Source organism: Fusarium poae, chromosome 3 (assembly GCF_019609905.1).
Source record: "Fusarium poae strain DAOMC 252244 chromosome 3, whole genome shotgun sequence".
NCBI lineage: Eukaryota > Fungi > Ascomycota > Sordariomycetes > Hypocreales > Nectriaceae > Fusarium > Fusarium poae.
Genome location: NC_058401.1, coordinates 1,595,059 through 1,609,985, shown reverse-complemented (window position 1 = coordinate 1,609,985; position 14,927 = coordinate 1,595,059). Strand labels below are relative to the sequence as shown.

At 47.4% G+C, this 14,927-nt stretch overlaps 5 protein-coding genes across 5 annotated transcripts; 2 read left to right on the top strand and 3 right to left on the bottom strand.

Annotated features, from left to right (window-relative positions):
• Positions 1 to 693: 693 nt before the first annotated feature.
• FPOAC1_007949 (uncharacterized protein) lies at positions 694 to 6,304 on the top strand (the record flags this gene model as incomplete). The annotated part of the gene is made up of 5 exons (XM_044852395.1): positions 694 to 1,946; positions 2,878 to 3,953; positions 4,576 to 4,885; positions 4,940 to 6,102; positions 6,150 to 6,304. 5 exons carry the CDS (start codon positions 694 to 696, stop codon positions 6,302 to 6,304), a joined length of 3,957 nt encoding a protein of 1,318 aa, XP_044705065.1.
• A 564-nt stretch (positions 6,305 to 6,868) lies between these two features.
• FPOAC1_007948 (uncharacterized protein) lies at positions 6,869 to 7,909 on the bottom strand (the record flags this gene model as incomplete). Its single annotated transcript, XM_044852394.1, has 1 exon — positions 6,869 to 7,909. One exon carries the CDS (start codon positions 7,907 to 7,909, stop codon positions 6,869 to 6,871), a length of 1,041 nt encoding a protein of 346 aa, XP_044705064.1.
• A 949-nt stretch (positions 7,910 to 8,858) lies between these two features.
• Positions 8,859 to 9,797, bottom strand: FPOAC1_007947 (uncharacterized protein; the record flags this gene model as incomplete). The annotated part of the gene is made up of 1 exon (XM_044852393.1): positions 8,859 to 9,797. The coding sequence occupies one exon, from the start codon at positions 9,795 to 9,797 to the stop codon at positions 8,859 to 8,861; it is 939 nt and encodes a 312-aa protein (XP_044705063.1).
• A 1,495-nt stretch (positions 9,798 to 11,292) lies between these two features.
• On the bottom strand, positions 11,293 to 12,292 carry FPOAC1_007946 (uncharacterized protein; the record flags this gene model as incomplete). Its single annotated transcript, XM_044852392.1, has 4 exons — positions 11,293 to 11,423; positions 11,491 to 11,693; positions 11,815 to 12,082; positions 12,181 to 12,292. 4 exons carry the CDS (start codon positions 12,290 to 12,292, stop codon positions 11,293 to 11,295), a joined length of 714 nt encoding a protein of 237 aa, XP_044705062.1.
• Positions 12,293 to 13,664: 1,372 nt separating this feature from the next.
• On the top strand, positions 13,665 to 14,111 carry FPOAC1_007945 (uncharacterized protein; the record flags this gene model as incomplete). The annotated part of the gene is made up of 2 exons (XM_044852391.1): positions 13,665 to 13,899; positions 13,954 to 14,111. The coding sequence occupies 2 exons, from the start codon at positions 13,665 to 13,667 to the stop codon at positions 14,109 to 14,111; spliced, it is 393 nt and encodes a 130-aa protein (XP_044705061.1).
• Between the last annotated feature and the right edge of the window lie 816 nt (positions 14,112 to 14,927).

The window sequence follows — 14,927 nt, the reverse complement described above, 5'->3', positions numbered from 1 at the left end:
CGGGAAGGTGATTGTTCATTCTTGACTTCTATACGACAGAGACCATCTCAGAACGTTTGGTCACTCCTCCACCTAATTCTTTTCGATGGTAGCATTGCCGGATTTTCTATTACTCGAAACCATACAACATATTTTGCAAAGTCATGTTTCTTTTACACAACCGACCACCGGGCCGTGGTTAGTCAAGACCGGCTGCACATCCCGGCCGAAGCCGACTGATAGTCAATATGGAGTTCTAAAAGATAGCGAAATGCGGGGTTGATAAGTTGTTTGTCTAACAATCTTGAGTTGAGCAAGCAAGATAAACTATCTACTCTTTCTCAGAGACCTGGTCTGCTGAGGGTTATTGTCATGAATCTATCAGGATACATGTACTGAACTGTCGGAAGAATCGAGATCATCAAAAGCCCCAGAAACGGGTTGAAGCGGGATTGTCATAACCGATCAGCGCTAGGGCCCCTCTATAGTCTTATAACTACCGTACTATGTGAGTTTTGTTAACATGATCAACCGACAAATCCATTCTTGTCGATTTCTAAGCATCTTTTGACACAGTCACTAACATCAACTAGTTGAGGATGCTAAGGAAATCCTTGCTTTGAAGGGCTGAATTTTGATAAGAGTCAATATCCCCAACAGCCATGGTCAACACTGAAGACTACTCTACCGCCTGTATATCTTCAACTCGAAACAATGGGTTCAGTGCAAGAAACCACATGGACAGGCACAGCCTATGTTCAAGGCAGAGCCTCAGCTAAGCTTCTCGCAAGCAATCTTGAGCTAAGCTTCTGGGGAGGTGTCGACCCTCAAACAAGCGAAGTTATAGACCGCCACCATCCACTGAGTAGACAACATCTCCAAAACACCATTCTTGCTATACCAGGAGGTCGAGGATCATGTACCGGTAGCGGAGTTATGCTTGAGCTTCTCCTCAATGGAAAGGCTCCTGAAGCAATCATCTTTGAAAGACGAGAAGACATTCTTACCCTGGGTGTTATGATTGCTGAAGAAGTTTTTCAGCAGTCTATTCCAGTGCTGGTGCTGAACAAGGAAGAATTCGGACAACTCCTTCAGTTGGATGGACAAATCATCTATGTGGACGATGGCCATGTTTCTACTTCCCCTATCCTATCAAAACAGCAAGCAGGCTCAGTCAGAGACGCAGAAAGTGGTCTCATTCTCGAGACTGCACCCGCCATAGAAGGTATAAAACTGTCAACCCTCGATCAAGAACTCCTCAGGGGAGACTATGGAGAAGCATCTCGCGTGGCAATCCGTATAGTCCTCCGCATGGCCCATCTCCTCGGCGCAACACGTCTCATGGACATAACACAGGTCCACGTGGACGGCTGTGTCTATACAGGTCCTGCAACACTCGCACTCGCAGAAAGACTTCGCGACTGGGGCGGCAAAGTGCGTGTCCCAACAACACTCAATTCCATTTCAGTCGACCAAAAGCGATGGCGAGCTCTGGGTGTTGATACTGCTTTTGGAGAAGCTGCTGATGCGTTGGGAAAGGCTTATGTTGACATGGGAGCGAAGCCGACTTATACTTGTGCACCATATCAGCTTGATAGTGCGCCCAAGTTGGGCGAGCAGGTTGCCTGGGCAGAGAGCAATGCTGTTGTTTATGCAAATAGTGTTTTGGGAGCTAGGACGATGAAGTATCCCGACTTTCTCGACATATCTATTGCTTTGACGGGAAGGGCACCAAAAGGGGGGCCTCATATCAACGCCAATCGGCTGGCATCTGTCCGCGTTGACGTTGTTGGGATTGAGAACATACCAGATCTTGACGACTCTTTTCCTCCTCTTCTGGGCTACTATGTTGGGACTTTATCGGCAAGTCGCATTCCTGTAGTAACAGGTCTTGAAACATACGACCTCTCGACGGACGACTTGAAGGCCTTTGGTGCTGCTTTCGCAACTGTCTCAAGTGCTCCAATGTTTCACATTGTTGGTGTAACACCAGAAGCAACCGCTATCGAGACCGTCATCGCTTCTGAGGTCACCACTTTCAAAATGAAACCTAGTGATCTAGTCAATTGCTGGAATAAACTCAACAGTGCACCAATAAACCAACCTGTCGATCTAGTATCCCTCGGCAACCCACACTTTTCACTGTCCGAAATACGAAAGCTGGCGGAGTTATGTCGAGGACGGAGAAAAACCGCGAGTGTCGCTGTGGTGGTTACGTGTGGGAGGTCTATATATAAGTTGGCAGAGCAAGCAGGCTACATAAGTCAACTAGAGGCGTTTGGAGTACAGGTTTTGACGGATACATGTTGGTGCATGGTTACAGAACCTGTTATACCGCTGGCAGCAAAGACTATCATGACGAATTCGGGTAAGTATGCTCACTATGGACCGGGACTTACGGGGAGAGGAATGTATTTTGGAAGTTTGGCTGCTTGTATTGATGCTGCTTGTCAGGGGAGGTATGATGCTGGGAGACCGAGATGGCTTCAACTTGGACTAGATATATGACTTTAGACGAGTGCTTATTTGATCCATATGATAGTGGTCAAATAGAAAGTTATTTAGCAAAAAGCTGGCTCATTATCCCTCCCTGTCTGTGGTGCGTTAGTGTTGCTGTGGTCGACATAAAAACTCCAACACAATGACAACTCTAGGGTAAATTATCCGTGTTGAGTACAAGAGTCACGCTATGATAAGCAAATGCGTGAACTAAACAACTCCTTGCTTACACCTGCAATTTAATTTTCACTCAAGGTACTTGGCCAAAGTGTTTTGCACAACCTGATTTGAATATAAATATCCATGTTGACTCTCGAGCGCCATTCAATCCAGGCCTCCCTTCACAACCCCAAGCAAAATGGGCAAATGCAGTCACACTTCATTATACAATAATTGTAGTCATGCCGCTCAAGATGCAGGCTTCACAAGACCACCCATGAACAAGATTTTAGCAGCAATTTCACACAATGGCAAACGGCCTAGAGATACTGTGCTTCAACAAGACGCCATGAAGAACCCGTGGACGTTTCCCGGGCCTTTGGTGCTTCCAGACGATGAACTGGCAGTGGAACCTGATGATGATGGACAAACGTTCAAGGAATGGCTTGATATGGATGAAGAGGAAAGAAATCAAGTCACAACGAAAAAGAAGACTATTTACGTCATCTTACCACCTACTGTACCTCAAGACTTGGAGAAGACGATGAAAGATTGGCACAAGCCTATTCTACCTGGGACGTCAGCTCGAGACTTGGATAAGTGGACGTCTTCATCGCCTCAAGTTAACGATCTGATCGGTTATCTGCGCGCTTTTTATCATGGTATGAACGTTGTACAGTATCCTGAAACTTTCACATGGCGACCCTGGCACGAGAAGCCAAAAGCAAGAGCACGCTCAAAGACGACAAAAATCGGACTAGAAACACCCGGAGAACCAGAAATATGGGACGTGAGATGTCGACCATCTTTGGACGGGCGTGCTAGGATGCAAGTCAACTTGGATGACGTTGCAGATGCTCTTCTCCAAAGAATACCGGATGATGCCTACGCTGTGATCATGCTCACCGACTATGACTTGTATGAGGACGAGGATGATGACTTTACAGTTGGAAGGGCATGGGGTGCGAGCAGAGTTTGCATCGTTTCATCATTTCGATATAATCCTGCTCTGGATGCTCCGGCTGGTATAGATCGAATGCATATGTGGCCCAACTCTCACTGTAAAACATTTGTTGATAACGAGTGCAGAGCTGCTGCTGAAGAAGAAGACCAACCTCATGTTGCGAAAAGAGTCAAGAAGTCAAGCAGCGCAGCATATGGAAAACCACCACCCGACTCTGCACTCAGTCTCGCCGTCCAAGCATCAAAACGAGTCCCCAAACTCACAACAAGAGATGAACTTGCAAGCTACTGGTTTGCCCGTCTAGCAGTCACGGTATCACACGAACTAGGACACTGTTTCGGCTTCGCACACTGTCCATATTACGCATGTGTCATGCAGGGTGTGAATAGTGTTCGACAAGATGGTCAAGTACCGCCTTACCTTTGTCCGGTGTGTTCAGCCAAGTTGGCCTGGGAACTTGGACCGTTGTTGAGTGGCAGTGGGAGTCGGGCTGAGAAGCAAGAGTTTTGGGTAAAAGAGCAGATTATTGCCTTGAAGGAGGTTTGTGGAAATTGGAGTCATGTTGCCCAGTTTGCGGGCTTTGAAGCTTGGTTAGAGAAGAGGTTGGATGATATGAAAGAGAACTGAAGAGGATTGGTTCTATATTGAAGATTGTTGAGTATGAGGTCGTATACAATGTCACGGTGCATGGAAACCCATTCGTATCTTGAATATATAATGTAGATCAATAAATCAATCAGAAACAACGCTTCAAAAGTTCGTGTATTTACTGTGAATCAACTGCCTTATTGGGAGCCTTATCATCATCCCGGGTTCCGGCTTCGGCATGTCGTGCTACTGTCTCTGATGCTACTAATTCCCTTATTCCCCGCTCCATTATAAATCCAACCTCCAACAACAATCTCTAATTTTTTTGCACCATTCGTCAATTGAAAAAATGGTGTTTAAATCATCAATTGCTGTGCTCGCCACAGTCGCTGGCGCATCAGGTTTTGTGCTGGGTCCTTTTGGAGGTACACAGCAGCCAATTGGTGACCAAGACATCACCACCAACGACTTTACATGCAACCTCCCACCAGTTCTCACACCAAAGAATGATGGACTTCCTGATGCCAATAGTCTTTTTTCTTCAAAAGAGGCTTTTGATACACAAGTAAAGCGTCATCAGGCAATTGTTCGCGTTCCATCTATCTGTTATGATGATCTTGGTGATGTAGATAAAGATGAGCGGTGGGCGCCCTTTTACGATTTACATGATGTTTTGGCCAAGACATATCCCGCCATGTAAGTCTTGTACTCCATACCTTTGATCCAACAAAAATACTCACAAGACAATAGACATAAGCACGCAAAGCTTGAAAAGATCAACAAGTTTGGTCTTGTCTACACATTAGCTGGAAGCGACTCTTCTCTCAAGCCCTATCTCCTCGCAGCTCATCAAGATGTCGTTCCCGTACCAGACCCATCAACATGGACTCATCCTCCATTTGACGCCTACTTTGATGGCGAGTGGCTATGGGGTCGCGGTTCATCAGATGACAAGAACAGTCTTACAGCTCTCATGTCAGCCATTGAGACTCTCCTCACCAAGACTGAATGGGCGCCCAAGCGCACTTTGATCCTGGCTTTTGGTTTCGATGAAGAGTGCTCTGGTCCTCGCGGTGCTGCCAAGATTGGAGAGTTCCTAACGGAGCGATATGGCGACAATGGGATCCCCTTCATTCTTGATGAGGGCGGTTCGGGAGTTCATCTCATCGACGACACGCTCTATGTCCTTCCTTCAGTGCAGGAGAAAGGCGCGATTGATATTTGGGCTGAACTTCGTGTCAAGGGCGGTCACAGCTCTATTCCTCACCCACATACAGGCATTGGCATCATGTCCGAGATTGTCAGCGCCCTCGAAGCAAACCCCTACTCACCTGCCATTGTCAAGGACAGTCCCGTGTACAATCACCTTGTGTGTCTGGCACGCCACTCACCAGATGCCCACCCCAAGCTCAGCGAGCTTCTCAAGAAGGATGACCTCGAAAAGCTGACTTCTGAGCTCATCCGTCTCGACCCAAGCGCAAAGTTCACCATCCAGACAACACAAGCCGTCGACATCATCAGCGGAGGTCAAAAGATCAACGCCATGCCTGAGATTGTCACCTTGGGCGTAAACTACCGCGTTGCACCACAAGATAGCCATGAAAAGGTGCAGAAGCAGTTCCTCAAGAGCATTGACTCTGTCGTGCACAAGTACAATCTCAGCGTGAGTGCGTACGAGGATGATAAGAAGTACAATGCTTTTGCAGGCGTTGATAGCGAGGGGTATGACTACGATGGTCATCTTAAGCTCACAGCCTTCAAAAACTCTGTTGTCACGCCTGTTTCGCCAACAAGCGGACCTATCTGGGACATCTTTTCAGGAACGATTCAACATAGCTTTGCTTTTGATGGTGGAAAGGTTGTGCCTGTGGGTGAGATCATGACTGGCAACACCGACACCAGACATTACCTGAGTAAGTAAAAGTGCCCTGACAGACATTACAATATGCTAACAAATTAGACCTTTCACCAAACATTTATCGATGGACACCAAGCCGACAGCGGGGTTCAGAAAACATCCATACAGTCGATGAGAGAATCAGGATCGACTCGCATATTGACATTGTCAAGTTTTACTACAACTTGATCCGCAACTTTGACACGGCAGACTTTTAGGAGGGCGACATGCATATCATAGAATTCTAGGGTATCTTATTACATCTGAATCCGAGCCCAAAGACTTGATCATCAGACCTCTCGTGCAAGCATAATCTGTGCATCTTGCCCAGACATGACCTGACTCGGTTACTCCTCATGCCCGCATCAACGCATGCCTTTTCCTTGACCGTCTCTGCTTGCATGTGCCATTAACCTCTCCCGGGCCTTGTCCGAGCAAACCCCCACGCTTCCCCGCATGTCGGACACTTTGTGAATATCCCCACAGTCTCCTCAAAATGAGGGTCAGGGTGTCGCGCGTGGGGTCTGGGTATGCATTGCCAAGCAGTCTGGCGGCCTCAAAATCGCTTGCTTTTTACTGTATTCCATCTCTTATGCAGATGGCCTAATCCTTGATCAACAAAGTCCGACACTTTGCGGTATTACGACTCCCAGTCGTAGGAGTGGATGCAACGCATGTCAGGTTCGGGGCCGTCTGGTGCGGCAGAAGTAGTGTTCAACCCGATCAAAACGGGTTAAATACATGTAGGATAAAATCATAACTTTTGGGTATCGTTTTGTGCTCTATGTGAAGTAGACGTTGTTCTCACGGAAAGCCAAGATGAGCTTCAAAAAGTCATTCTCATCACACTTGACGGCTCGGGCCTCGGCGAGTTCAGTGGTCTCAAGGACATGCTCAATCTTGGTTCGGATCAAGTTCTTGAGGGATGCCTTGCTAACAGGTACACCGCATACGGTCTGCTTGGAGTCGGCTGCCTTGTCGGAGGTGTCCATGCTATCGCGGAGCAGGTCGAGATCCTTCTGGCTGACCTTGTCAGGGTACATGGATGTCCATGTGATCCAGTTGCGCTCGCAAATCTCATGAGAGTCGAGAAAACTAGCTCGCAGTGTCTTGTTCTTTCGGGAGAAACAGATGCGCAGCACTCCGTCCAGCTCGTCCAGACCAACAGCAGGGACATCTGTTCGAGGCTCTATCCTCACGACGACGGACTCGACCTCGGGTGGAGGTGAGAAGTTGTTCTTTCCGACCTTGGCGACCATGGAGACCTTGGAAGTGAACTGTGTGTTGACCGAAAGACGAGAGTACAGCGAATCACCAGCGCGAGCGCACAATCGCAGTCCGAATTCTCGCTGCACCATGAGAATGCTAACGCGGGGTGGCTTGGGCATGGAGATGAGTTTAGAGACAATAATGGACGAGATTTGGTAGGGAGTGTTGCTAATGCAGACATCGATAGGGGGAAGAGCTTGCACAACGTCAAGCTTGGCGAAATCGCCCATGATGATCTCGAGTTTCTGCTGCAGAGGTCCGCCCTGAACTCGTTTCGTCAATTCAGCAGCCATTCTGGTATCAAGTTCGACAGCCTTGACAGCCTTGGCCTGCTCCAAGATTCTCGTGGTGAGGACACCAGTTCCGGGACCGATTTCGAGGACGGTGTCGGTGGGCTTGAGGTTGGCCTTTGCGACGATTGTGTCTGCGATACCAGGGTTCTTCAAGATATGCTGGCCGATGTTGGTGTTGAACTTGAAGACCCTGTTTGCTGCGGGCTTCTCGTAGGGGCCCTTTCGGGGGCCGGCACTTTTGCCTTTTGTCGCTTTGGGCATTTTTGCGCTGGATATTCTATTGATCAACGATTTCGCTTGACGATTTTCACCTTTTTTTTTTTTGGTGGTTTAGCAGAAAATCGAAGGGTGGGGCAGAAATGTTAGGCGGTGACCATCTTTTTTTCTTGGAGGGGCATTGAGCCGGACTAATTGTACTTCCGAGGGGGTTTAGTTTCGGGTAGATCAATCCAGCTCCTTCAGTGTATGTAGAACCTTGAGACAGCACTGGAGGCCCTATAACAGGAATTGCATTACTTACCTGTAGGTACTGCACCTACTAAGGTCCGCATACTATGATTTCAGTTCAAATTCAACACCTTGAATATGGCTGTTTGGCATGACCTTCAACGACGATTGTGTATCTCTATAGAAGTTGGACAGTCGCATTGGACAACCTCAGCTCCCACGTCACAAATACAATACTCATCTATGCTGATCGGACTGACTGTCCCCTCGTGAGACCTGCATATCATTGAAAAGTACTCCCCCAAATGTGGAAATGTCAGACGTGCCTGGATACCACGCCAAGTTGACCACGAGACCCTATGCTTATTCTTTCCAACCATCCAATCCTCTTCTTCTCCGATTCCCGAAAATATGCCAACGTTAAAGAATGCATCCGAATTCGTTACACGGCATGCGTGGGATATGGCCACTTTGCGGGGAATGGTAGTTTCTATGGGGTAAAAATACGCAGAGAAGTGAAATACCAATGACAAATACGTCTGCAATAATTTTTCATTATGATATATTACATGCTAACATACCTAAGTAAATATGTACTACAGCAGCATGTCAGAATTTGAACCGTACAGCTGTGTACGGTATCCCCAACGCCACAACACCATCTCGTGCTTGAAAGTCATGTATCGTCATCATCATCATCACACGCCATGCAAACCTGCTTTTGTTTTGTCTTTTCCCCATCAAAACATGCTTTTGCTCCCAATCATAGCGTTGTTTCAAGATCCATCACTTCTTGGAACCCAAGAGCAATGGTATCCAGATTCTTCTGAGACGGTGCAACACATGGTCGTCGAGGTTCGCCTCCGTAACCACCAAAGTGACTTAGCGCTGCTTTCACTCCCACAAAACCAGTCTTGATCGCCATCCAGTCTGCTTTGGCCACCTTGGCTTGCAGTTGTCGGGCTTCCTTCCAGTTTCCTTCATCGGCAAGTTCTGTGATCCGGACGCATGCTCGTGGGCAGAGATTCGCTAGACCAGAGATGGTACCGTTGCCTCCCACCGCGTGACCCTGCAGAATAAAGTCTGCACTTCCGCCACCAACGAAGAAGCCTTCGGGACAGTCAGCCACGATGCGGGCAAGCTTTCCAGTGTTGCCGCATGTCAACTTGACACCCACAACGTTGGGGTGCTTAGCGATGCTGAGAATCGTATCCGAGGAGAGATCCCGTCCAGCTGCAGCACCGGGGAAGTTGTACACGAGAAGAGGGATGGGGCTCTTGTCAGCAACGTCGTAGAAATGTTGAATGATAAGATCATCGGGGAGAAGGCCACCATAGTAACTGGGAGGTAGCACAAGAGCATGAGTGGCACCGGCCTTGCCAGCGTCTTCGCATAGCTCAGTCGTTTCTCGTGTGCTTTGAGCGCCACAACCAGCGATAAGTGGAACGCGAGTACCACTAGCTTCGTTGATGATGGTATCTCTGGCAACACGGATGATGGTTGTGCGTTCTGATGGAGACAAGTGGGCACATTCGCCATTGGAGCCGTGAACAACAATGCCAGCTACTCCTGCTTCGAGCAGCTTGACAATGTGCTTCTCGAGAGCTGGAACATCAACTTCATCCTCTGGAGTGAAGAAGGCAAGGGTAGGAACGTAGACGCCATCGCCAAGGCGTAGTTGAGATGCTTTGGGAGAGCCCATTGTAGGAGATTCAAGCAATGTCGAAGGCATAGAGTATGATATGATATGATATGAAACAGGATGAACGCTGGCTTTTATACAAGCAAAGCAGACAAAAGGCAAAGGACGAGAAAGGATAGTCTGATGGGTATTAGATCCATCGTCAAAATGGCCGGCGTCAGCAGGTCTTTTATGTCCAACCGAAAACAGGAAGTGGCGGGCTCGTCATGAGGACATTCACTTGTTTCCTTAGCCTTTTGAAGATTCCCCGATTCAAGCGTCCTTCAATTCATGAAAAGCGTGGGGGTCAAAAAAGGTCAGCTAAAGTGCCGCCAAGAGGGTTAAGAACAAGGATTTGTTAGTCTAGCTCGGGGTTCAAAAAGGCGGGGGAAGTGATTGTCTCCGGGGGGTCCGTAGACTTGCACTTTTACACCCCGGCCGAGAGACTCCGGACCGAACCGGTGACCTCGCCTGATTCTGATGGAGACACGCGAGTCAAGAGAAAAGACACGATGTTTATGGAGACTCAGTGGGGGTTTGTTACTCCGTACAACAACATGATTTACATCGTTACGAACGGACACAAGACTTGAACAGTGAAAGCTACATAATTTACAATACAAACCAAGTCCGTAACGCCACCAACATCAAAACATTCAAGCAAATCGTACCAAGACTGAATGTCGAGCATATTCAATGGTTGCCCTCCATCCATCACATTCACACAACCATTATCCCCGCAGAAGCAGGTACCGGTCCGTGATCACAGTCTTCTGATCCCCTCCACAATTTGTCTAAGCCTCACAACTCACTGTTTAGTCTGTCTGTATTTGGTCAATTGGGGAAAGTCTCGGAATACCCCCCACGCTCTACATAACCAATGGTTCTTCTGAATTGTGATGTAACGTGAGAGGGGAATGGAACGGACAACAGAGGGGGAGACAGTCCCCCGGGTATGGAGTTGGTATGTACATCAAAAGCGTGGGGGAGGACAATGAGGAGGAACGTTGTGAGGAGACATGCACTGTTGGTTGGGTTTTGTATCTTTTTGTGTCTCGTTCCATCCAACAAAGAGCCATCTAAGCCAAGACTGAGAAGTATTTAATAATGGTTTCCGACTTATAAATAGTAGACATAATTCAAGTTGATCTCCCAGTGATCGCTGCCATGATACTATGTACAAAGACCTTGAACAATACGGGCCACTGCAGACCATTTTTCTCACGTGCGTTTAAAGCGTGGGGGTGCTATTTTATGACAGCTTGTACTATGGCACTATGAAAGTTATGTAGCATCAAAAATAAACCCCATCTGCTTATGCTTGTGGATCTATTTACATGGTGGTTTATTCCCGAGTCAAGCATACGATAGCTTGCCTCTTTCATCCAGTCACAACTTGCCAGCTAACTATGATGTTTTCCAACTTGGAAGTAAGCAGTAAAACAGGAATAGATTCATACTATGTAGTACATATTACAGATACAGTCTTGAACATGGTAATAACATCACACCTAAGTTAAATTCGTCCTCCGAGTCGAGTCTTCCACGCTAGGTATCCAGCATATCCCACGACACCAGTCAAAGCCAGTCTTCCCACACCGGCAAGCAAGTTCTGATTAGCTCTCTCCTTGCTCTTCTTCCTCATGACTATACTATTCTGACGGAATGTCTCGCCGTCATTGAGGTGGGGAAACGGTGCAACAACCTTTTTTACCAGTCTCTGGATCCTCAACCTCGGGCACGGGAACATCCAAGTACTCGCACAACGGCCCCCATCCTTCAGTGATGGTATACTCGAAGCGACGATCTTCTGGGATACGGTCGCGAAACTCTTGGTACTGTGACTTGTACCACTCTAGGGCCTTTTCCTTCTCATTCCCGTGATCGTACTTTTGGACTAGCGATTTCATAGATTTGCTATACTTTGCCATGTACTGAATGTTGGAATCCAGCAAAAAAACAGTAAATCATGCTCAACTTGGTCCCAATATCCTTGGGGGACGTCAACAAGTAAATGCTGTTGAGCACACTCTCGTACCACTTCTCAGGATCGCGGTTGAGGATGATGACTTTAGCTTCGGGGTAGAGCTCCGCTAATTCGGCGCCGAAGAAAGCAGCTGGAACGTCGCACACGGCTTGGCAGTCGCCGAGAAGACGGTCCCAGTCAGCACGGGTGAAGGAGCCTTGTCCGGCGTACTTTGCTTCGAAAGCACGGATCCATTCTGGGGCGCGAGATGGGTCCTTGATGAGTGTTTGCATGTGGTAGCAGTCGTGGAAACCAAGCTGCCAGAGGGCGTTTCTAATACCTGCACGCGCACGTATCAACAAGTGTTTCATCTATTCAGTTGCAGGGGTGGACACAATTCGTCTAGATACGAGATGAGTCAGATGAATGGAAACATACTCAGCGTGCCTGTGCGATGAACGCCACAGACGATGACGCGCATAGGTACAATGCGATCGGGGTTCGCGTGTGTAGACACGGACCCATGAGTGGGTGTTGACGAAGAATCCATCGTTTGGCGAGATGATGATGGAAGGGGATAAAATTATTGATGCCCAGATATTCAAGGGTATGGACAGAAGAATGCAACAGGACAGGCCTAACCTATTTCGCTTGACGGGCGCGCTTGAGCGTTTATTTCCTATGCATTAATTCACCTTGTTCCTTTGGTGTTTTGGGGTGGACGTAGGTAGCTTCAGCCAGGGAGGGAGAACGAGACCCAGTAAAATCGAGGAGTCGAGACCCGATTACTCAGGATCCTGGACTAACCAATATTGTCAACGCCATGTTCTATTGATACTGATATTATGGAACTCGCTCTGCGATTGAGTTGTAAAATAATTAATTGTAGGACTTTTTTAGTACAGTATTGGCTGACTGAATATCCTGTCTAATGCCCCAAGGTCATGTTATCCCTCAATTGATCTCAGGAATACAACACATTGGCCTCCTCGAGTAATTGACTATTAGACTTCATACCTAGATAATAGTATCGGACTGTCGGGTTATAGGGTAACATGCGGATGATGTTCCTTCGCATCAACGGTAATAAAAGACCAAAATGGATTGTTTGTTTTAACAGGGCCTATTGAGCCTGTATCTTAATACTCGAGATGTAAGAAAACCTGAAACTCCAAGACCAACATGACAGAAATGCATCGTCAAGTTGAGCGTCTACAGGCCCCTACACTGCTCCACTAAATCTGACACCCCATCCCCACGTCTCAAATCTTTTTACCCCTAGAACGGATAACTCATCATCCGATGCCTCAAGGAGTCGTTTACCGCATCAGAGTTTCCAGTTGTTTATAGAATTTGTAGCTATTCCCTCTAGAACAGTCACCAACTATGCTATTCTCGGTCGACTTTTCCGAAAGGAAATGTCAAGTTGGAAACCGTTTCATCTCAATACGACCTGAACACCAGGCATTCCTCGTGTCATCCAATCTCAGTACAGTATTTGCCTGATGTGAAGCCTGGGTTCATGCCTGTCACCGCTCATGGCCAAGATGTTGTGGACTATAGCACTTTTCTAGTAAGCATCTATACAGATGCGGTGGCTATAGCCTAATTTTCCTAACAACACCAGGGCCTTTCGAGACGATGCCTCGGTAAGGGGGGGAATATACCAAGAGTTTCCAAACGTTTGAGAAAGCGCTGGAGAGGGCATCGTAGGAGGACTCGTGAAAAAGTATAAGATACCTTCATAGGACGCCCAGTTTTGTTCTTGCTTCCTCAGTTTGATACTCAACACCATTTCAACTACCTACTATCTTCAATTCTTCTCTTCCGCTGGTCGGCTGGTCTACTTTCACATCCCATATCTTCTTTACTACAACCAAACAAACAAACAAACCTCTTTTTTCAACTTCAACACATTCAAAATGCAGCTCTCTCTCGCCACCCTTGTTTTCGGCCTCGTCGCCATTGCCTCTGCCGGTACCATGGACGTTGAAGGTGTCCGCAACGCTCCTCGCAGCGCTGTCAACGTCCGTCGCCAGAACGACAACCGACCTGTTCCCAACGGAGCATGCTGTGTTGCCAACACCAGCTTGAAGCAGGATACTTGCACCGCCGCCAACGGCCAGACCGGTCGCTGCGTTCCCGGTGGAAACAACTGTAAGTAGCGGCAGTCTGATGTTTACTAGTGCATATCGCTAACAATTATTGCAGGCGGCTCTTCTCTGAGCTGTGTTGAGCAGTCCAACCTCGAGTGCGATAACAACGTCATTGAGCGTGGAAGCTCACTTTGCCGTGCCCGTGCCGGCAACGGTGGTCTCTTTGACGGTGCCAACATCATCCAGAACCTTGGCCAAGCTTCTGTCAACTAAGGGTCCGTTAATTGAAGTGATTCAGGGGGATAAGTGAAGAAGCTATGGGATATGGAATGGATCTACCGGGTCTGGATAGTAGGTAGTTTCGAAATATTTAATAACCTCAACTCTTGTTTCTTTGGTGATGTGAAGCTTTGCAAGATATCTGATATCTACCGCCAATAATAATAGGACTTGGCTAGAGCGTTCTAGTTCAAGCTTTATCGGCGCATGGATCCGCTCCGCTTCGAACAGCCCGGTAATGCCGGGTGGATCTATCTAGAGAGTCTGTTTTGAAATGGCGATAGATAAATGGATCTTTTCGCCATCCCTTGTCCTTGTTTATGAGTTGGAGCCCAAGGGTCACTACATACACTAACATGTGATGGTCAATGGATCCACAGAGAAAAGAGATAACATGCAATATTAGAATATCTGGTGTTGTGAATGAATGTCACCATCAAAGTAACCCACTGAATTGACTCACCTTCAAGTTACGCGTCACGATCAAATTGTCATGCACATCATCATATCATATTCATCAGGTACTGCACACTAAAAGAGATATCAGTTCAGTTCGTGCTTGGTATCTGCGGATGCACGTCAACATGCATATCTTGTTATACCAATATAGAAACCAAGACTGTTGATCAACTGCCAGCCCTGCATGCAAGAACGGCGACAACGTGGATCTGATGTCGAGATGGTGTGCTACGGGAATTAGTAGATACTAAACTAACGTTTAGTTGATGAGCCTCAACATTCCAGCTCATCAAACTCGAATAGCGTCTAATCTATGGAAACTAAACAAGCATCCGGATGGTAACTAAACAA